Here is a 22753-nt window from a genome sequence, read left to right as displayed (position 1 = left end):
TTTCCTCCCCTTAAAAAAAAGGGCGACCCCCACCCCAAAAAAAAGTCAAAAACCACCAAAAAAAAACCCAACCCCGCCAACACCTTGGTCCGGCAGCCGCCATTTTGGGCCCCCTGGCGCCCCATTTTTGAGGCTTTCCGAGCCCAAATTTTGGGGTTTTTGAGCCCAAATGTGAGGATTTTGAGCCCAAATTTTCACAATATTGGGTTTTCGGACCCTATATTTCCTCCCCTTAAAAAAAAGGGCGACCCCCACCCCAAAAAAAAAGACAAAAACCACCAAAAAAAACCCCAACCCCGCCACACGCCTTGGTCCGGCCCCCAAAAAAACCCACCCAGAACCCCCCAAAAAAACCCCAAAACCCGGGAAAACGGGGGCAAAAAACGAGTCCGTGAAGGATTTTTGGGGGATTTCGTCCCCCTTCCCTTACTTCCTCTTCTTTTTCGGGGGCCCCCCGCTGCGGCCGGGGCTGCGGGCGCTGTGGCGGCCGTGGCCGGGAGCCTTCCTCTTGCGGCTGCGCCCGTGCTCCTCTTCCTCCTCGTACTGGCTCTCGCGGTCGGCTTTTTTGGGGCAAAAAAGGGCGGAAAGGGTTAAAGGCGAAGCCGAAGTTGGTTGATTTTAACCCAAAAAGAGGCTCACCTTTGCGGGCTTCCTCCTCCAGCTCGTCCCAGTCCTTGCCGCTCTCCTCCTCGCTGCCCAGGGACTCCTTGGAGTATTCTGAGGGGGACAAAATGGGGGACGTGAGGGGAGGCCGCTTTTTTGGGGTGTGGAGGCCACTTTTTGGGGACGTGGAGGCCACTTTTTTGGGGACGTGGAGGCCACCTCCTTGGGGACATGAGATCTTGACTTTTGGGGATGTGGAGGCTACTTTTTTGGGGATTTAGAGGCCATCTCTTCGAGGTTTTGGAGGCCGCCTCATTTGGGGTGTGGAGGCCACTTTTTTGGGGACATGGAGGCCACTTTTTTGGGGACATGGAGGCCACCTCCTCAGGAATTTAGAGGCCACCTCCTTGAGGATTTGGAGGCCACTTTTTTGGGGACCTGGAGGCCACCTCTTCGGGGATTTAGAGGCCACCACCTCGGGAATTTAGAGGCCACCTCTTTGGGGATTTGGAGGCCACCTCCTTGGGGATTTAGAGGCCACTTTTTTGGGGACACGGAGGCCACCTCCTCAGGAATTTAGAGGCCACCATCTTGGGGATTTGGAGGCCACCTCCTCAGGGATTTGGAGGCCACTTTTTTGGGGACATGGAGGCCACCTCCTCAGGAATTTAGAGGCCACCTCCTCGGGAATTTAGAGGCCACCTCCTCAGAGATTTGGAGGCCACTTTTTTGGGGACCTGGAGGCCACCTCCTCAGGAATTTAGAGGCCACCTCTTCGGGGATTTGGAGGCCACCTCCTCGGGGATCTGGAGGCCACTTTTTTGGGGACGTGGAGGCCACAGCCTCAGAAATTTAGAGGCCACCACCTCGTGAATTTAGAGGCCATCTCCTCAGGGATTTGGAGGCCACTTTTTTGGGGACCTGGAGGCCACCTCCTCGGGAATTTAGAGGCCACCTCCTTGAGGATTTGGAGGCCACCTTTTTGGGGACATGGAGGCCACCTCCTCAGGAATTTAGAGGCCACCTCCTTGAGGATTTGGAGGCCACTTTTTTGGGGATTTGGAGGCCACCTCTTTTGGGACATGGAGGCTACTTTTTTGGGGACATGGAGGCCACATTTTTGGGGACCTGGAGGCCACCTCCTCAGGAATTTAGAGGCCACCTCTTCGGGGACCTGGAGGCCACCTCCTCAGGGATTTGGAGGCCACCTCCTTGGGGATTTGGAGGCCACTTTTTTGGGGATTTGGAGGCCACTTCTTTGGGAATTTGGAGGACACTTCTTTGGGGACATGGAGGCCACCTCCTCAGGGATTTGGAGGCCACCTTTTTGGGGATTTCGAGGCCACTTTTTCGGGGCCGCGTACCGGACTCCTCGGCCTCGGAGGAGTAATCCTCGTCGCTGTCCTCCTCCTCCTCCTCGTAGTCCTCCTCCGAGGGGTTGAAGGTCTCGTCCTCGATCTCCGACTCCGACTCGCCCACCTCCGCGTCGCTGCCCTGCCGGGGGGGACACGAAACGGCCCCAATTGCCCCAGGGGGGTCCAAAAATGCCCCCAGGGGGGCCAAAAATGCCCCCAGGGGGACCTCAAAATGGCCCCGATTGCCCCAGAGGGTCCAAAAATGCCCCAGGAGGACCTCAATTGCCCCCAGAAGGACCTCAACTACCCCTGGAGGACCAAAACTGCCCCCAGGAAGACCTGAACTACCCCAGGAGGTCCAAAAATACCCCCAGAAGAACCTCAACTACCCCCAGGAGGCCCAAAAATGCCCCCAGAAGAACCTCAACTACCCCCAGGAGGCCCAAAAATGCCCCAGGAGGACCTCAATTGCCTCCAGAAGGTCCAAAAATGCCCCGGGAGGACCTCAACTACCCCCAGGAGGACCTCAACTACCCCAGGAGGTCCAGAAATGCCCCCGGGAGGTCCAAAACTGCCCCCAAGAGGACCTCAATTGCCCCTGAAGGTCCAAAAATGCCCCAGGAGGACCTCAATTGCCCTGGGGAGGTCAAAAAATGCCCCCAGAAGGACCTCAACTAGCCCTGGAGGTCCAAAAATGCCCCCGGGAGGTCCAAAATTGACCCCAGGAGTACCTCAACTACCCCAGGAGGACCTCAATTGCCCCAGGAGGTCCTCAACCACCCCCAGAAGACCCCAAATTGCCCCAGGAGATCCCAAACCGCCCCGGGAAGACCCCAAATCGCCCCGGGAAGACCCCAAATCACCCCGGAAGCCCCCAAATCCCCCCGGGAGCTCCTCACCTCCCCCTCGGGCTCCAGGAAAGACCAGCCGCCCTGCTCGAAGAAGCCCTCGGGGTCGTCCACGATGGTCTTCATGATCTTGGTCCAGTTGAGGGACTGGACGCCCTCGGTGTACTTGAGGTCGCAGGAGCTGGGAGAGGACGGGAGGAGGATGAGGAGGAAGAGGAGGAAGAGGAGGAGGAAGAAGGAGCTCGGGGGCCACTCACTTGAGCCACTCCTTGATGGGGTCGAGGGAGGCGACGGGGATGGCGTTGATCATGGTGACCTTCTTGCTGTAGTCCTTGTAGACGATGACCATGTCGAAGTTCTTCAGGTGGAACTGCACCCGCTCGAAGTGGATCAGCTCCACCTCGTCCAGCGTCACCACGAAGGGAGGCTGGGGAGGAGAAGGGGACCATCAGCAGGATGTTCTTCCCTCTTCCCCAGCTTCTTTTGGCCCAAAAACGCTTGCTTTGGGCCCAAAAACGCTTGGGTTGGGCCCCAAAACGCTTGGGTTTCCCCAAAATGCTTGGGTTTGGCCCAAAAACGCTTGGTTCGGGCCTCAAAACTCTTCGTTTTGGCTCAAAAGCTCTTGGTTCGGCCCAAAAACTCTTAGTTTGGGACCAGAAACGCTTGGGTTTGGCCCAAAAACGCTTGGTTCGGGCTCAAAAACGCTTGGGTTTGGCCTCAAAACTCTTCGTTTTGGCTGAAAAACTCTTGGTTTGGGACCAAAAGCGCTTGCTTTGGGCCCAAAAACGCTTGGGTTTCCCCAAAATGCTTGGGTTTGGCCCAAAAACGCTTGGGTTGGGCCCAAAAACGCTTGGTTCAGGCCTCAAAACTCTTCGTTTTGGCTCAAAAACGCTTGGGTTGGCCCAAAAACTCTTGGTTTGGGACCAAAAACGCTTGGGTTTGGCCCAGAAACACTTGGTTCGGGCTCAAAAACGCTTGGTTCGGGCCCAGAAACGCTTGGGTTTGGCCTCAAAACTCCCGGTTCAGGCCAAAAACGCTTGGTTTAGGCCTCAAAACGCTTGGTTCTGGCCAAAAAAAACTTGGTTCTGGCCCAAGAGCTCTTGATTTTGCCCCAAAACTCTTCGGTTTGGCCTCAAAACTCTTGGTTCGGGCCAAAAAACACCTGGTTTTGGCCAAAAGCTCTTGGTTCTGGCCTCAAAACTCTTGGTTTTGCCCAAAAACCCTTGGTTCGGGCCCAAAAACCCTTTGTTTTCCCTCAAGAAAACCCTCAAAACTCTTTGTTTTGGCCTCAAAACTCCTCGTTTTGGCCAAAAAAACTCTTGGTTTGGGCTTAAACTCTTCGTTTTGGCCAAAAGCTCTTAGTTTTGGCCCAAGAACTCTTGGTTTTAGGCCCAAAAACCCTTGGTTCGGGCCCAAAAGCTCTTGGTTTGGGCCTCAAAACCCTTGGTTCTGGCCTCAAAACTCTGGGTTTTGGGCCCAAAAACCCTTGGCTTAGGCTTCAAAACTCTTGGTCATGGCCTAAAACTCTTCGTTTTGGCCTCAAAACTGTTTGTTTTGGCCCCAAAACCCTTGGTTTTGGCCAAAAACTCTTCGTTTTGGGCCTCAAAACCCTTGGTATTGGCCTCAAAACTCTTCGTTTTGGCCCCAAAATCCTTGGTTTTGGCCCCAAACCTCTTGGGTTTGCCCAAAAACCCTTGGTTCTGCCCCAAACACTCTTCGTTTTGGCCCAAAAAAAACTCGTTTCTGGCCTCAAAACTCTTCGTTTTGACCCAACAAGTCTTGCTTTTGCCCAAAACCCCTTGGTTTCGCCCCAAAAACCCATCCACCTCACCCATTCCGTGCAGTTGACCAGGGCGCTGCTGGTGGGCTGGAGGAGGCAGGTGCTGCGGTAGGGCGCGCCGTTGAACCTGGAGGAGACACGGGACGGTCTCGGGGGGGTCAAACCGTGGTTTTTTGGGGGAAAAAAGAGGGATTTTGGGGTCTCCGGGCCCCACTCACCCCAGCTCCCGGAAGGGGACCTCGAATTCCAGCTCCTCCTTGGTGAGGGCCTCCACCTTCTCGATGAAGTTCTTGAAGGCCGTCTTCAGCTTGTGGCGCATCTCCCGCTCCATCTGGGGGGTTCAAAGTCCCCAAAATAACACCGGGAGCCCCAAAAAGATCACCGGGAGACACCGAAATAGCCCGAGAACCTCAAAAAGCACCCCAAGAACCTCAAAAACCACCCCAAGAAGACCAAAAACACCACCAGGAGACCTGAGGACCCCCAAAAGCATTCCAAGAACCAATCCCACCTCGAGACCCAAAAACCCCTGAAATAACCCCCAAAAAAACCCTGAGGACCCCCAAAAACATTCCAAGAACCCAAAACACCTCCCAAAAACCCTCAAAACCACCCCAAAACCCCAAAATACGTCTTGAAGAACCTCCAAGACCTTCTCGAGACCCCAAAACACCTCCCAAAAACCCCGAAAACACCCCCCAAAACCCCTCAAAACCCCCCCGAAACCCCAAAACACCTCGTGGACAACCTCCAAAACCCCTCAAAGAACCCAAAAACCCCTGAAATTACCCCAAAACCCCCCCCGAGGACCCCGAAAGCATTCCAAGAACCCAAAACACCTCCCAAAACCCCTCAAAACCACCCCAAAACCCCCAAAACACCATTGAAAAACCCTCAAAACTACCCCGAAACCCCAAAAACACCTCCTGGAGAACCTCCAAAACCACCCTGAGACCCAAAAACCCCTGAACTAACCCCAAAAAAAAACCCAGAGGACCCCCAAAAACATTCCAAGAACCCAAAACACCTCCCAAAAAGCCTCAAAACCACCCCAAAACCCCAAAAACACCCCCCAAAACCCCAAAAACCCCACCCAAAACCCCTCCAAACCCCCCCGAAACCCCAAAAACACCTCGTGGAGAACCTCCCGAACCCCTCAAAGAACCCAAAAACCCCTGAAATTACCCCAAAAAAAAACCCTGAGGACCCCCAAAAACATTCCAAGAACCCAAAACACCTCCCAAAAACCCTCAAAACCACCCCGAGACCCCAAAAACACCACCCATAAACCCTCCAAACCCCCCCGAAACCCCAAAAACACCTCCTGGACAACCTCCAAAACCCCTCAAAGAACCCAAAACCCCCTGAAATTACCCCAAAAAACCCCCCTGAGGACCCCCAAAAACATTCCAAGAACCCAAAACACCTCCCAAAAACCCTCAAAACCACCCCAAAACCCCTCCAAACCCCCCCGAAACCCCAAAAACACCTCGTGGAGAACCTCCAAAACCCCTCAAAGAACCCAAAAACCCCTGAAATAACCCCCAAAAAAACCCCTGAGGACCCCCAAAAACATTCCAAGAACCCAAAACACCTCCCAAAAACCCTCAAAACCACCGTGAGACCCCAAAACACCTCCCAAGAACCCTCAAAACCACCCCAAAACCCCAAAACACCACCCAAAAACCCCAAAAACACCTCGTGGAGAACCTCCCGAACCCCTCGACGAACCCAAAACCCCCTGAAATTACCCCAAAACCCCCCCCCGAGGACCCCGAAAGCATTCCAAGAACCCAAAACACCTCCCAAAAACCCTCAAAACCACCGTGAGACCCCAAAACACCTCCCAAAAACCCTCAAAACCATCCCAAAACCTCTAAACACCTCGTGGAGAACCTCCCGAACCCCTCGACGAACCCAAAACCCCCTGAAATTACCCCAAAACCCCCCCCTGAGGACCCCGAAAGCATTCCAAGAACCCAAAACACCTCCTAAAACCCCTCAAAATCACCCCGAAACCCCAAAACACCTCCCAAAAATCCTCAAAACCACCCCAAAACCCCTCCAAACCCCCCCGAAACCCCAAAAACACCTCGTGGAGAACCTCCCGAACCCCTCGACGACCCCAAAACCCCCTGAAATTACCCCAAAACCCCCCCCTGAGGACCCCGAAAGCATTCCAAGACCCCAAAACACCTCCCAAAAACCCTCAAAACCACCGTGAGACCCCAAAACACCTCCCAAAAAAAACAAAAACCCCGAAAACACCCCCCAAAACCCCCCCGAAACCCCAAAAACACCTCGTGGAGAACCTCCCGAACCCCTCGATGACCCCAAAACCCCCTGAAATTACCCCAAAACCCCCCCCTGAGGACCCCGAAAGCATTCCAAGAACCCAAAACACCTCCCAAAAACCCTCAAAACCACCCCAAAAACCCCGAAAACACCCCCCAAAACCCCTCCAAACCCCCCCGAAACCCCAAAAACACCTCGTGGAGAACCTCCCGAACCCCTCGACGACCCCAAAACCCCCTGAAATTACCCCAAAACCCCCCACCTGCTCGGCGTAGAGGTCGTCCCTGTCGTGCATGTGCTGGTGCTTGCCCAGGTCGGTGGTGATCTCGCCCACCTCCGTGTAGAACTGGACGTCGGTGTGGCGCTTCTTCCCGAACATGATGGCGTTCTGCGACCCGAAACGCACCAAAATTGAGCTTTTTCGCCCCAAAACGAGGCGGGGGGAGGGGGCGGGGGAGGAACCTTGAGGTGGAAGTGGAGCACGATGATCATCTCGCCGTCGCAGGGCTGGAAGACGGCGTGCTTGATGTTGTTGTAGAGGATGTCCACTTTGTCGCCGCGCACCGACGTGAAGCGGAACCCTACGGCGACGACAAATCCAAGGGCCCGCCCATCATCATCCTCACCTTCCTCATCCTCCTCATCATCCTCATCATCATCTTCATCACCCTACCGTTGACGTGGGCCTCCAAGGAGCCCTGCATCCTCTTCTGGGCGATGTTGGGCCGGATGTAGAGATCCTTCAACTTGGGGTTGCTGCGGTTGAGGTTGATGACCAACGAGTCTTGCTTGACGATCCCCTGGCGACCGAGAGCACCCATGGGTGCCGCCACCCTGCTAAGGGCACCCACGGGTGCTGGGGGGCCACCCCGGGGCTCACCTCTTTCTCTTTCTCCTCCGCCTCGCGGGTTTTGTAGCGTTTTTGGACCTCCTTGATGATGCGGAAGGCGTTCTGCAAGTTGAGCGCCGGCACCGTCTGCTCGCCCGGCGTCTTCATGTTGGACGCCCTGTAGGTTCTGCAGCCCCGTGGTCACCCCCAAAACATCCCAAAAAACCCCAAAACATCCCCAAAATGTCCCCAAAATTCTGACTCACATCTCCTTGACGAAGGTGGCCTCGGGGTTGGGGAAGATGTTGCCTTCGTTGCGCCCCAAGGCGCTGCCGGGGCAGTAGAAGTTGATGCGGAGGTAGGTGTAGTCGCCCTCCACCGACATGCTGATGTTCTGCACCAAAAAAGGAGGGTTTGAACCCAAAACGGGGGTGTGGCGGGACGAGTTTTGCTGGTTTTGGGCCGCCGCCTGCCGCCAAACGGCGCCGCGCGGCGTTAAAAGCCTCAAATTTCGGCCCAAAACGCAGCGTTGAGGCTCTCCAAACCCCCAAAGTCAACGTTTTTCCACCCCAAAACCCAAAATTAAGGTTCTCCAACCCCAAAAGTCAACATTTTCTACCCAAAAACTCAATATTTTCCACCCCAAAACCCAACGTTGAGGTTCTCCAAACCCCAAAAGTCAACATTTTTCCACCTCAAAACCCAAAATTAAGGTTCTGCAACCCCAAAACTCAACATTTTCCACCTTAAAACCCAACGCTGAGGTTCTCCAAACCCAAAACTCAACGTTTTTCCACCCCAAAACCCAAAATTAAGGTTCTCCAACCCCAAAACTCAACGTTTTCCACCTCAAAAGTCAACATTGAGATTCTTGAAACCCAAAACTCAACGTTGAGGTTCTCCAAACCCCAAAACTCAACGTTTTCCACCCCAAAAGTCAACGTTGAGGTTCTTCAAACCCAAAAGTCAACATTTTCCACTCCAAAACCCAAAATTAAGGTTCTGCAACCCCAAAAGTCAGCATTTTTCCACCTCAAAAGTCAACGTTGAGGTTCTTCAAACCCAAAACTCAACGTTTTTCCACCCCAAAACCCCAAATTAAGGTTCTCCAACCCCAAAACTCAACGTTTTCCACCTCAAAAGTCAACATTGAGGTTCTCTAAACCCAAAACTCAACGTTGAGGCTCTCCAAACCCCAAAACTCAACATTTTCCACCCCAAAACCCAACGTTGAGGTTCTCCAACCCCAAAAGTCAACTTTTGGGTTTGAAGAACCTCAACGTTGACTTTTGGGGCGGAAAACGTTGAGTTTTGGGTTTGAAGAACCTCGACCTCAACGTTGAGATTCTCCAAACCCCAAAACTCAACGTTTTCCACCCCAAAACCCAAAATTAAGGTTCTCCAACCCCAAATCTCAACATTTTCCAGCCCAAAAGTCAACGTTGAGGTTCTCCAACCCCAAAACCCAACATTTTCCACCCCAAAACTCAACATTTTCCAGCCCAAAAGTCAACGTTGAGGTTCTTCAAATCCAAAACTCAACGTTGAGGTTCTCCAAACCCCAAACTCCACGTTTTCCACCCCAAAACTCAATGTTTTCCACCCCAAAACCTAATGTTGAGCTTCTCCAACCCCAAAAGTCAACATTTTTCCACCCCAAAACCCAATATTGAGGTTTTTCACCCCAAAACTCAACGTTTTCCACCCCAAAACCCAACATTGAGGCTCTTCACCCCAAAACTCAACATTTCTCCAACCCCAAAACCCAACGTTGAGGTTCTCCAACCCCAAAACCCAACTTTTCTCCACCCTACAACCCAAAGTTGAGGTTTTTCACCCCAAAACTCATTGTTTCTTCACCGTAAAACCCAATTTTGAGGTTCTCCAACCCCACAAACCCAACATTTCTCCAACCCCACAACCCAACCTTGACCTTCTCCAAGACTGGACGAACCCTTGGTCACTTTGTACGACTCGGGGCGCCCCGAGGTGTCCCAAAACCCCCCAAAAACGCCCCGAAACCCCCCGAAATGCTCTCAAATGTCCCCAAAATGCCTGAAATGGCCCCAAAACCCCACCTTGATGGTGGCGATGTGGAAGGGGGTGGCGATGCCGAAGACGGGCATGATGACGGTCTCGTACTTCTTGTCGATGTAGATCTTCATCTCGCGGATGTGGGGCTCCTTGGGCATCAACGCCGGGTTCTTGTAGGAGATGTTGGACTTCCGGGCTCTGGCGGGAAGGAATCGGGTCAAAACGAGGCGGTTTTGGGCAAAAAAAGGGGGAAAAGGGGCTCACTTCTGGATCTGCTGCTCGCCCTTCTGCTCCGTCAGGCGGCGGCGGGCTTCTTCGTTGAGTTGGGCGGCCAACTCCTTCTGGTGGGCCCGGCGCTTCTCCTCCGCCGTCAGCTCGTTCTGGAGGACACCAAAAACAAAAAAAAAGGGGCGTGGAGGACCCGATTTCCCCGTTTTTTACCCCAAAAAAATTGTAGCCCGCAAGCCTTACCCGCGTCCGCTCCGTCAGCAGCGCCGCCCGGGAGCTGCGGCCCAAGAGGTCTTCGGCTTCGTCCTTCTCCTCTTCCTCCTCCTCCTCGTCCTCGTTCTGGGGGGAAAACAGGCGTTTTTGACCCAAATTATTGAAAAAGGAGACAGTTTGGGCTCTTTTCCGCCCCTGTTTAGGCGATTTTGCCCAAACCCCGTCAAAAAAAGGCGATTTTTCCCGAATCGAGCACAAGAAAACGTCGATTTTGCCAAACTGAGCGTAAAAATAATCAATGTTGCCCAAAATCGAGCACAAAAAAGTCAACTTGGCCCAAATCACGTCACAAAATCATCAATTTTGCCCAAACCGCATCAAAAAAGAGCCAGTTTTGCCCATATTACGTCAGAAAACACCCATTTTGCCCAAACCGCATCAAAAAAGAGCCAGTTTTGCCCAAATCGTGTCAGAAAAACGCGAATTTTACCCAAGTCATGTCAAAGAAGAGCCAATTTTGCTCAAATCACGTCAGAAAGATGTGAATTTTGCCCAAACTGCATAAAAAAAAAAACACAAATTTTGCTCAAACCTCGTCAAAAAAGCGCCAATTTGGCCCAAATCATGTCAGAAAAATGTGACTTTTGCCCAAATTATGTGAAAAAAAAGTGACTTTTGCCCAAATCACGTCAAAGAAGAGCCAATTTTGCCCAAACCATGTCAGAAAAACGTGAATTTTGCCCAAACCATGTCAAAAAAATGTGAATTTTCCCCAAACAAGGCTGAAAAAGGAGGTTTTGCCCCCAAAACATCCCCCGCGCATCACCTTGAGGAAGATGCCGACGTTCTTGACCTTCTTCTTGACGGCGGTGAGGATGATGGCGGGGCCGTCCTGCGGGGAGGAAGAGGAGGAGGAGGAGGTGAAGAAGAAGAAGAAAAAGGAGAAGAAGAGGAGAAGAAGAAGGAGGAGGAGGAAGAGGAGGAGGAGGAGGAAGAGGAGGAGAAGAAGAAGAAGAAGGAGGAGGAGGAGGAGGAAGAAGAAGAAGAAGGAGGAGGAGGAGGAGGAGGAAGGAGAAGGAGAAGAAGGAGGAGAAGAAGAAGAAGGATGAAGAGGAGGAGGAGGAGAAGAGCAGAAGAAGGAGGAGGAGGAAGAGGAGGAAGAAGAAGAGGAAGAAGAGGAGGAAGAGGAGGAGAAGAAGGAGGAAGAAGACAAAGAACAAGACGGAAAGAGGAAAAAGAAGAGGAAAAAGAAGAGGAAAAAGAAGAGGAAAAAGAAGAGGAAAAAGAAGAGGAAAAAGAAAAAGGAGGAGGAAGAGGAGAAGAAGGAGGAGGAGGACGACGAGGAAGAAGACAAAGAACAAGAAAAGGAAGAAGAGGAGGAAAAGAGGAGGAAAAGAGGAGGAAAAGAGGAGGAAAAGAGGAGGAAAAGAGGAGGAAAAGAGGAGGAAGACAAATAACAAGGAGGAGGAAGAGGAGAAGAAGGAGAAGGAGGAAGAAGACAAAGAACAAGAAAAGGAAGAGGAAAAGAGGAGGAGGAAAAGGAAAAGAAAGAAAAAGAAAAAGAAAAAGAAAAAGAAAAAGAAAAAGAAAAAGAAAAAGAAAAAGAAAAAGAAAAAGAAAAAGAAAAAGAAAAAGAAAAAGAAAAAGGAGGAGGAGGAGGAGGAAGAGGAGGAGGAGGAAGAGGAGGAGGAGGAGGAGGAGGAGGAGGAAGAGGAGGAGGAAGAGGAGGAGGAAGAGGAGGAGGAAGAGGAGGAGGAAGAGGAGGAGGAAGAGGAGGAGGAAGAGGAGGAGGAAGAGGAGGAGGAAGAGGAGGAGGAAGAGGAGGAGGAAGAGGAGGAGGAAGAGGAGGAGGAAGAGGAGGAGGAAGAGGAGGAGGAAGAGGAGGAGGAAGAGGAGGAGGAAGAGGAGGAGGAAGAGGAGGAGGAAGAGGAGGAGGAAGAGGAGGAGGAAGAGGAGGAGGAAGAGGAGGAGGAAGAGGAGGAGGAAGAGGAGGAGGAAGAGGAGGAGGAAGAGGAGGAGGAAGAGGAGGAGGAAGAGGAGGAGGAAGAGGAGGAGGAAGAGGAGGAGGAAGAGGAGGAGGAAGAGGAGGAGGAAGAGGAGGAGGAAGAGGAGGAGGAAGAGGAGGAGGAAGAGGAGGAGGAAGAGGAGGAGGAAGAGGAGGAGGAAGAGGAGGAGGAAGAGGAGAAAATAAGAAGAAAAAGAAGAAGAAGAAGAAGAAAAGAAGAAAACGAAGGAGAAGAAACGAAGGAGGAAGATGAGCAGAAAGAGAAGGAGGAAGAAGGAGGAAGGTGAGGAGGAAGAGGAGGATGAAGACGAGCAGCAGCCCACCCCCGGGTGCCGTCCCCGTGCCCCCACCTCGTCCCACCAGCACGGTGTCCCCGATGAAGATGGCGTAGGTGCGCTCCTCCGGCTTCTTGCCCTCCTTGTTGGCCAGCTCCGAGAAGCCCACGTTGATGCTGAACACCATGCCTGGAAGGGCAAAAAACAAGGAAATCACCCCAAAAAATCTGGGGGCATCCCGGGGAGCCCGTAGGGATCCTAGAAATTTTGGGGGAGATCCGCGGGGATTTGGTTCTCACCCTTCTTCAGGCGCTGCTGGTTCTTGCTGTTGATGACCAGGGAGCCCTCGCGGAACTCGATGCCCATGGCGAAGCTGGAGGGCAACAAAACGACCCCGAAACGTCCCCAAAACGTCCCCAAAACAGCCCCAGAATTTCATAAAAAGGTCCCCAAAAGGTCCCCAAAATTTCCCCAGAATTTCATAAAAAAGTTCCCAAAATCTCCCTAAAATTTCATTAAAAGGTCCCCAAAAGTTCATCAAAAGGTCCCCAAAAGGTCCCTAAAATTTCATAAAATGTTCCCCAAAATTTCATAAAAAGGTTCCCAAAAGGTCCCCAAAATTTCATAAAAAGGTCCCCAAAATGTCCCCAAAATTTCATGAAAAGTTCCCCAGAATTTCATAAAAAGGTCCCCAAAATATCCCTAAAATTTCATTAAAAGGTCCCCAAAAGTTCATAAAAAGGTCCCCAAAAGGTCCCCAAATTTTCATAAAAAGGTCCCCAAAATTTCCCTAAAATTTCATGAAAAGTTCCCCAGAATTTCATAAAAAGGTCCCCAAAATATCCCTAAAATTTCATTAAAAGGTCCCCAAAACTTCATAAAAAGGTCCCCAAAATTTCCCCAAAATTTCATAGAAAGGTCCCCAAAATTTCATAAAAAGGTCCCCAAAAGGTCCCCAAAATTCCATAAAAAGGTCCCCAAAATTTCCCCAAAATTTCATAAAATGTTCCCCAAAAAGGTCCCCAAAAGGTCCCCAAAACATCCCCCAAAACCCCCAAAATGTCCCCCAAAAAGGCCCAAAACATCCCCCAAAGCCCCCCAAAATTTCCCAAAAAGCCCCCAAAATCCCCCAAAACATCCCCAAAATCTCCAAACTCCCCCAAATCTCCCCCAAATCTCCCCAAAACCCCCAAAACATCCCGCAAACCCCCAAAATTCCCCCCAAACGTCCCCAAACTCCCCCAAACATCCCCAAATTTCCCCAAAACTCTCCAAAATCCCCAAAATTTGCTCAAAACGTCCCCAAAATTCCCCAAAACCCCCCAAAATGTCCCCAAAACCCCCCAAAATGTCCCCAAACTTCCCCAACATGTCCCCAAAATCTCCAAACTCCCCAAATCTCCCCCAAATCCCCAAAACCCCCCAAATTCCCCCAAAACCTGCCTCAAACCCCCCAAAACCTGCCCCAAATCCCCCAAAACCTCCCCCAAACCCCCAAACATCCCCAAATTTCCCCAAAATGTCCCCAAGAATCTCCAAAATCCCCCAAATCCCCCCATAACGTCCCCCAAAATCTCCAAAATCCCCCCAAAACCCCCCAAAACCTCCCAAAACCCCCCCAAACCCCCCAAATTTCCCCGAATTCCCCCCAATTTTCCCAAAACCGCCATTTCTCACCCCAAATTCTTGGTGATCTTGCCGAGCAGCTCGGGCTTCTGCTTCTTCACCACCTCCATCACCGCCCCGTAGACGTCGCAGAGCCGCGCGCCTGCCGCCGCCACGCAACATTGACAAAAAACCCCAAAAAAAACCCCAAAACGACCCAAAATGACCCAAAATCGCCGGAATTCACCCCAAAACCGTTCTCACCGTGCCGCATCTCCTTGAGCATCTCCTCCTGGAGCTGCAGGAGGAAGGCGTAGTGGTCCTGCATCTCCTGGGGGGGGTCGACCATCAGCGTGCGCACCAGGTTGGAGCAGTAGGATTTGTAGCGGATCCCCATGGCGCAGGTGATGGCCCCGAAGTGCATGTGGTTCTTGTCGCTGTTTTGGGGCAAAAAAAGGAAAATTCGGGGCTCAGAATGGCAAAGGAACGCCCAACCGACCTCAAAAACGGCTTCGGAACGGGCAAAAAGAAGTGGACGGGCTCTTCGCGGCGGGCAACGATGGCCAACGGGGAAGAGGGCGCCACGGAGGAAGGCAAAAATTGAAGGCCCTAAAACGTCGCCGACCCCAAAACCACGATAATTTTGGGGTGAAAACTTGGGTTTTGTGAAGGAACCCCAAAACTGAAGACCCCAAAATGCCGCCGACCCCAAAACCACAATAATTTTGGGGTGAAAACTTGGGTTTCGTGAAGGAACCCCAAAATTGAAGACCCCAAAAACGCCACCGACCCCAAAACCGTGATAATTTTGGGGTGAAAACTTGGGTTTCGTGAAGAAACCCCAAAATTGAAGACCCCGAAGATGTCACCATGAAAAAAAAAATTGAAGACCCCAAAATGCCACAAACCCCAAAACTGGGATAATTTTGGGGTGAAAACTTGGGTTTTGTGAAGAAACACCAAAATTGAAGACCCCCAAGATGCCACCGACCCCAAAACCTTGACAATTTTGGGGTCAAACCTCGAGTATAGGGTCAACCGTGACAATTTTGGGGTCAAACCTTGAGTTTAGGGTCATGGGGCCGAATTTTGGGGCCAAATTTCACGATTTTTGGCCCACCTGACCACGCTGACCTTGAGCTTGTAGTTCCCAACCCTAAAACCCTCCAAGATGCCACCACGAAGGAACCCCAACCCCAAAGCCCCCTTAGATGCCACCAACCCCAAAACCTTGACAATTTTGGGGTCAAACCTCAACGCCACGCCACGGGGACGGATTTTGGGGCCAAATTCGGGGATTTTGGGCCCACCTGACCACGCTGACCTTGAGGTTGTAGTTTCCAACCCTAAAACCCTCCAAGATGCCACCACGAAGGAACCCCAACCCCAAAGCCCCCTTAGATGCCACCAACCCCAAAACCACGACAATTTTGGGGTCAAACCTCGGATATAAGGTCATGGGGATGAATTTTGGGGCCAAATTTCGGGATTTTGGCCCACCTGACCACGCCGAACTTGATATATTTGCCTTTCCTGAAGCCACCTCGAAGGAACCCCAACCCCAAAGCCCCCTTAGATGCCACCAACCCCAAAACCACGACAATTTTGGGGTCAAACCTCGGATATAAGGTCACGGGGACGAATTTTGGGGAAAAATTTTGGGATTTTGGCCCACCTGACCACGCTGACCTTGACCTTGTAGTCGCCTTCCTGAAGCCACCGTGAGAACCTTCACCCCAAAGCCCCCTTAGATGCCACCAACCCCAAAACCACGCCAATTTTGGGGTCAAACCTCGGATATAAGGTCATGGGGACGAATTTTGGGGCAAAATTTTGCGATTTTGGCCCACCTGACCACGCCGAACTTGACCTTGTAGTCGCCTTCCTGAAGCCACCATGAGAACCTTCACCCCAAAGCCCCCTTAGATGCCACCAACCCCAAAACCACGACAATTTTGGGGTCAAACCTTGAGTATAGGTCATGGAGACGAATTTTGGGGCAAAATTTCGCGATTTTGGCCCACCTGACCACGCCGAACTTGACCTTGTAGTCGCCTTCCTTAAAACGACCATGAGAACCTTCACCCCAAAGCCCCCTTAGATGCCACCAACCCCAAAACCACGCCAATTTTGTGGAGAATTCTCAACGCCACGCCACGGGGACGAATTTTGGGGCCAAATTCGGGGATTTTGGGCCCACCTGACCACGCTGAACTTGAGGTTGTAGTTGCCCCCGCTCTGGATGATGGGCGGGTAGCACATCTCCACCGTGGAGGGGTCGGCCCCCGCCAGGTACTTCTTCTCCTCGATGGCCTTCTCCACCGACTCGGCCAACTTGCTGTGCCTCACTTTCTGCAAAAAACAACAAAAAACAGTCAAAAACGCTGGCCTGGGCGACCCGTTTGGCCCTAAACTCGCCCCAAAACCTCACCTCGTCGGCGTCCACGATCTCCATCACCCTCTCCTTGAAGAATTTGGAGAAGACCTCGGAGGTGATGGCGGCCGCCTTGCGCATCAGCTGCAGCTCGCCGTCCTCCTTGGCCGCCATGGTGTAGGCCACCACCGCGCTGATGTCCACCTGTTTTGGGGGAAAAAACGGGGAAATCGGGGTCGCCCAAAGCCCAACGGGATGCGACGGGGTGGGGGGGAGCTCCTGGAACCTTCTCGAAGCCCTCCTTGGCCAGGCAGTCGTTCCAGCTCCTCATGAAGTCGCCGGGGAATTTGTCCTTGCTGAAGACGCCGATGCGTTTGCCGGCCTTGCTGGCCTTCAGGGCCTCCACCATCTTCTCGAAGTTGGCCTTGTTGCTCTCATTCTGGGGTAAAAAAGGGCGAAAATGGTTAAAAGCACCTCCCGCCCTCGTGGATACATCCTGAAGGGCTGCTTCTGTCTCTGTGTTCAACGGAAAAAGGGGTTTGGAGGTGGTGGGAGCCCAAAAACGCGTCTCAACGTCAATGTTGGCCATCCCAACGCCCATTTCTACCCCAAAAACCCCCAAAAAAACTAAATCAACTCAAAATTGGAAATCCCAAAACCCATTTCTACATTCCAAGACCCCAAAATCACGTCTTACCTCAAAATTTGTTATCCCAAAACCAATTTCTACCCCCAAAACCCCCAAAAACTCTAAATCACCTCAACGTTGGCCATCCCAACGCCCATTTCTACCCCAAAAACCCCCCAAAAAAACTAAATTACCTCAAAATTGGTCATCCCAAAATCCATTTCTATATGCCAAGACACCAAAACCACGTTTTCACCTCAAAATTGGTCATCCCAACACCTATTTCTACCCTCAAGACCCCAAAAATGCGTCTCAACGTCAACGTTGGCCATCCCAACGCCCATTTCTACCCCAAAACCCCCCCCAAAACCCTAAGTCACCTCAAAATCGGTCATCCCAAAACCCATTTCTACCCCCAAAACCCTAAATCACCTCAAAATTGGCCATCCAAAAACCCATTTCTACCCCCAAAACCCCCAAAAAAAACATCTTACCTCAACGTTGGCCATCCCAACATCTCCCTCTTCCCCCCCAAGACCCCAAAACCCCGTCTTACCTCAAAATTGATCATCCCAACACCCATTTCTACCCCCAAAAACCCCCCAAAACCCCAAATCACCTCAATATTGGTCATCCCAAAACCCATTTCTACCCCAAAAACCCTAAATCACCTCAACGTTGACCATCCCAACACCCATTTCTACCCCCAAAACCCAAAAAAACCCCATCTTACCTCAACGTTGGCCATCCCAACATCTCCCTCTTCCCCCCCAAGACCCCAAAACCCCGTCTTACCTCAAAATTGATCATCCCAACACCCATTTCTACCCCCAAAAACCCCAAAAAAACCCAAATCAGCTCAAAATTGGCCATCCCAAAACCCATTTCTACCCCCAAAAACCCCAAAACCCCATCTTACCTCAACGTTGGCCATCCCAACACCCATTTCTACCCCCAAAAAACCCCAAATCACCTCAAAATTGGTCATCCCAAAACCCATTTCTACCCCCAAAACCCCGTCTTACCTCAAAATTGGTCATCCCAAAACCCATTTCTACCCCCAAAACCCAAAAAAAAAACCATCTTACCTCAACGTTGACCATCCCAAAACCCATTTCTACCCCCAAAACCCCCAAAAACCCCATCTTACCTCAACGTTGGCCACCCCACCGCCCCCCTCATCCCCCCCAAGACCCCAAAACGCCCCCCCCCGACCCCAAAACCCCCTCCTCACCTTCTCCCGCACCAGCAGGGTGATGGCGGGGACCCCGTTGGCGTTGTCGCCCCCCTTGCCGGTGGCCACCTGCTTGAGGAACTCCACCTTCTTCTTGCTGGCCATGAAGAGGATTTTGTCCTCGCAGAAGGCCATGATGGTGTCCGTCAGCTCGTAGCCGAAAAGCCAGGTCTGGAAAACGGGGGGGATTTGGGTCAAAAAGACACAAAAACGGGCAAATTGAGCCAAAAAACGGTGAAATTGAGGCAAAAAACGGACAAACGGACCCAAAAAACGGTCAAATTGACCCAAAAAACGGACAAACGGACCCAAAAAACGGACAAACGGACCAGAAAAAGCTCAAATTGACCCAAAAAAAAGGTCAAATGGACCCCAAAAACGGTCAAATTGACCCAAAAAATGGTCTAATTGACCCCCGCAAAGCTCAAAGTGGCCCAAAAAAGGCTCAAAGTTGCCCAAACAAGGTCTAATGGACCCAAAGAAGGGCAATTTGACCCCAAAAACGGTCAAATTGACCCCCGCAAAGCTCAGTGACCCCTGAAAAGCTCAAAGTGGCCCAAAAAAAGGTCTAATGGACCCAAAAAAGGGTCAAATTGACCCCAAAAAGCTCAAATTGACCCAAAAAGGGTCAAATTGACCCAAAAAAGCTCAAATTGACCCAAAAAGGGTCAAATTGACCCAAAAAAAAGGTCAAAGCGACCCAAAAAGGGTCAAAGCGACCCCAAAAAAGGTCAGAGAGCCAAAAAAAGGTCAAATTGGCCCCAAAAAAGGGCCAAAGCGACCCCCCAAAAAATACCTAATTGACCCCAAAAAAAGGGTCAAATTGACCCCAAAAAGGGTCAAAGCGACCCAAAAAAGCTCAAATTAACCCCAAAAAGGGTCAAATTGAGCCAAAAAAAGTCAAATTGAGCCAGAAAAGTTCAAATTGACCCCAAAAAAGGGTCAAATTCACCCAAAAAAAGCTCAAATTGACCCAAAAAAAGCTCAAATTGAACCAGAAAAAGGTCAATTTGAGCCAAAAAAAGGTGAAATTGCCCCAAAAATTGGTCCCCGGGGGGTTTTCCTCACCTGTAGGGCGGTGGATTTGGCGTAGACGATCTCCTCGTCCACCCCCACCGACACCACGATGGCGTCGACGGCCCCGAATTCCTCCTCGCCTTTCTGGGGGAAAAAGGGAGAGATTTGGGGGCGAAAATTCCTCCCAAAATCCTAGAGATCCACCCCCAAGGGTCCCGAAATCCTACAGACAGCAAAAGGACCCAAAGAAGGGATCCAAATCCCCCAAAACGTCCCAAAAATGCCTCTGAACCACCACAAAACGCTCAATATCCCCCCCAAATCTCCCAATAAAACCCCAAATACCCCCTAAATCTCCTCAAAACCCCCAATAAAACCCCAAATCCCCCCCCAAACCCTCAATAAATCCCCAAATCACCCCAAAGACCCCCCAAAACTCCCAATAAATCCCCAAATCCCCCACAAATCCCCACAAATCTCCCGCACCCCCCCCAACAAAGCCCCAGAGCCCCCCTAAAACCCCCCAAAATCTCCGTAAATCCCCCAATAAATTTCCAAACCCCCCCAAAAAGCCCCAAATCTCCCCATAACCCACCCAAATCCCCTATAAAGCCCCAATTTTCTCTCATAATTGCCCCAAATCCCACAATAATCCACCCAATACCCCAGATAAGGCCCCAAATCTCACCATAACCCACCCAAATCCCCAAATAAAGCCCCAAATCTCTCCATAACCCCACCAAATCCCCAATAAAACCCCAAATCCTCCTCATAATCCCCCCAAAAACCCAAATAAAGCCCCAAATCCCCACTTTTCCCTCACAATTCCCCAAATAACGCCCCAAATCTCCTCATAACCCCCCTAAATCCCCCATAAAGACCCCAATTCCCCTCATAGTCTACCCAAATTCCCCCCAAAACTCCAAATAAAGCCCCACATCCCCTCATAACCACCCAAATCCCCAATAAAACCCCAAATTCTCCTCATAATCCCCCCAAAAGCTCCCAATAAAGCCCCAAATCCCCCGATAACCCCCCAAATCCCCCCCAAAACCCCACTTTTCCCTCACAATTCCCCAAATAACGCCCCAAATCCCCTCATAACCCCCCTAAATCCCCCATAAAGACCCCAATTCCCCTCATAGTCTACCCAAATTCCCCCCAAAACTCCAAATAAAGCCCCACATCCCCTCATAACCCCCCAAATCCCCAATAAAACCCCAAATTCTCCTCATAATCTCCCCAAAAGCTCCCAATAAAGTCCCAAATCCCCTCATAACCGTCCAAACCCCCCACAAAGCCCCAATTTTCCCTCATAATCCCCCAAATAAAGCCCCAAATAAAGTCCCAAACCCCCCCAAAACCCCCCCAAACCCCCAATAAAACCCCAAATTCCCCTCATAACCCCCCAAATCCCCTCCAAAACCCCACTTTTCCCTCACAATCCCCCAAATAACCCCCCAATTCCCCTCATAACCCCCCAATTTCCCCTCATAACCCCCCTCTAACCCCCCCCATCCCCCCCCCACGCCTCCCCCGAACCTTCCAGAACCCCCCCCTCCCCCCGCCCCCTCCCCCACCTGCCAGTTGCCATAGAGGCGGCGGACCCGGCGGTAGTAGGCCTCGCGGTCGAGGCTGAGCGCCATGGGGGCGGCCCCGGCGCGGCCTCCGCCTTCCTCCTCCTCCTCCTCCTCCTCTTCCTCACGCCGCCTTCCTCCTCCTCCTCCTCCTCCTCCTCCTCCTCACGGCGCCCCCGGAAGCGCTTCCGCCGCCTGGCCGGCGCGCGCGCGCCGCCGCTTCCGCTTCCGGGTTTGCGCTCCATGGCAACGGCGCATGCGCACTATCCCCGCGTTCCTAAATCCCCCCTTAAACCCACCCCAAAAATCCGCCCTAAGCCCCCTCCCCTTTTACATCCCCCCCTAATTCCTAATATTTAACCCTAAAAAATATTTTTCTCCGGTAAATCCCTCATAAATACGCACATACGCACCCAAACCCTACTCCAACCCCTTTAAAACGCAGAATCCCCCTCCTAAACCCGCTTTAAACCCCTCAATCCGCGCCCAAACCCTTTCTAACCCTCCCCGCCGGTGACGTTTCCCCCTAAATATTAAAAAATTTGAGGTAAATTCGTCAGAAATACACACAAAAACGAAGTGCGCATGCGCACAGAGCGCGGGGCGCATGCGTAGTGATGTCGCTGAGGCGATTCCCGCCGCCTGGCAGCGCAGGCGCATGCGCGGTGGGGAAGTAAGGGCAGAGCTCGCCCCGCGCGCGCATGCGCAGTGCGCAAAGTGAGGGCAAGGCGCGCATGCGCAGTGCGCTCGCGGCGGCCTCCTGGCAGCGCCGCCGCCATTTTCCCTGAGGGAAAAAAATAAAACCCGCCCCCCCCCCCCGCCAGGAAATGACCCAAATCGCCTCAAAACGCCCCAAAATCGTTACAAAACCACCCCAAAATCACGCGAAAACCCCCCAAAATCCCACAAAAGCACCCAAACTCGCCGCGTTCTCACCTCATTTTATTAAAAAACCACCAGCCTCCGCGTACGGCGCTCCCGTTCCCCCCCCCCCACCCGCGCCACCCCCAAAAACCCCGAAATCCCCCCCAAAACCCGCCGCCCCCCCCCCTTATTTTTTTAATTTTTATTTATTTATTTTTTTATCCCCCCCCCCGCGCTTTAAATCACCTCAGAGCCACCCCCCCCCCCGCATCCACCACCCCCCCCCGCAGGGCAAAATTTTACATATTTATATAAATACCGCGGCCCCACCCCCCCCACCAAAAAAAAATAAAACAAAATAAAAAGCGGCCAAAAACCCCAAAATCGCTCATTTTTAGGGTCCGGGGGGGGGGGGCCCAAAACTCATTATTTTCATCGAGGGGGGGGGGGGGAATCAATCGGGGGGGGGGGGCAGGTCCCGCAGGAGCCCGAAGGCCTCAGCGGGGGGGGGCCCAAAACCTGGGGGGGACCCCCCCCGCTTTTGGGCCCCCCCCCCGATTTTCGGGGGCCCCCCCGCGATTTTCGGGGGCCCCCCCCGCGATTTTTTGGGGCCCCCCCGGCGATTTTTGGGGGGGGTCCCCGAGAGGTTTGGGGGGCCCCCCCCCCCGCGATTTTTTTGGGGTTTTTGGGGGCCCCCCCCCATCAACGCCACCATTTGGGAGAGGTCCAAGGGGGGGGGGGGGAGGGGGGGGGGCGGGCGGGGGGGGGGGCGCCCCCCACCCCCCCCCCCCCCGTTTTTTTTGGGGGGGGGGGGGTCCGGGCCCAGGCGGCGCAAGCGGGGGGGGCCGGCAGGAAGGTCTGTGGAAAAGGGGGGGGGGGGGGAGAGAAAATTAATTAATTGGGGGGGGAAAATTAATTGGGGGGGGGGGGCTAAAATTAATTGGGGGGGGGGGAAAGGGTCAGAAAATTAAATGGGGGGGGCAAAAGGG

General features: G+C 52.4%; 2 protein-coding genes across 2 annotated transcripts in view; both read right to left on the bottom strand.

Annotated features, from left to right (window-relative positions):
* Nucleotides 1–295: 295 nt before the first annotated feature.
* SUPT16H (SPT16 homolog, facilitates chromatin remodeling subunit) lies at nt 296–21028 on the bottom strand. The gene is given in 27 exon segments (XM_084502115.1): nt 296–560; nt 640–717; nt 1968–2097; nt 2858–2987; nt 3064–3233; nt 4638–4713; nt 4805–4917; nt 7144–7269; nt 7344–7462; nt 7555–7681; nt 7762–7897; nt 7977–8104; nt 9789–9942; nt 10009–10124; nt 10216–10311; nt 11012–11077; nt 12541–12546; nt 12548–12654; nt 12765–12838; nt 14143–14233; nt 14335–14507; nt 16271–16422; nt 16502–16648; nt 16731–16883; nt 18307–18477; nt 19375–19467; nt 20904–21028. Coding segments are annotated over 27 exon segments (3132 nt in total). The 5' UTR covers nt 20970–21028; the 3' UTR covers nt 296–426.
* A 37-nt stretch (nt 21029–21065) lies between these two features.
* Nucleotides 21066–22753, bottom strand: part of CHD8 (chromodomain helicase DNA binding protein 8) — a gene marked incomplete at both ends in the record, with an annotated part of 42957 nt that continues 41269 nt past the window's right edge. The window contains 1 exon segment of the mRNA XM_084502068.1: nt 21066–21188. Coding sequence (XP_084358194.1) covers nt 21066–21188 — 123 coding nt within the window.

This window comes from Aythya ferina, assembly GCF_964211825.1.
Source record: "Aythya ferina genome assembly, chromosome: 36".
NCBI classification, from domain to species: Eukaryota; Metazoa; Chordata; class Aves; order Anseriformes; family Anatidae; genus Aythya; species Aythya ferina.
The sequence above is the reverse complement of the archived record's forward strand: the minus strand, read 5'-3'. Positions and strand labels throughout refer to the sequence as shown.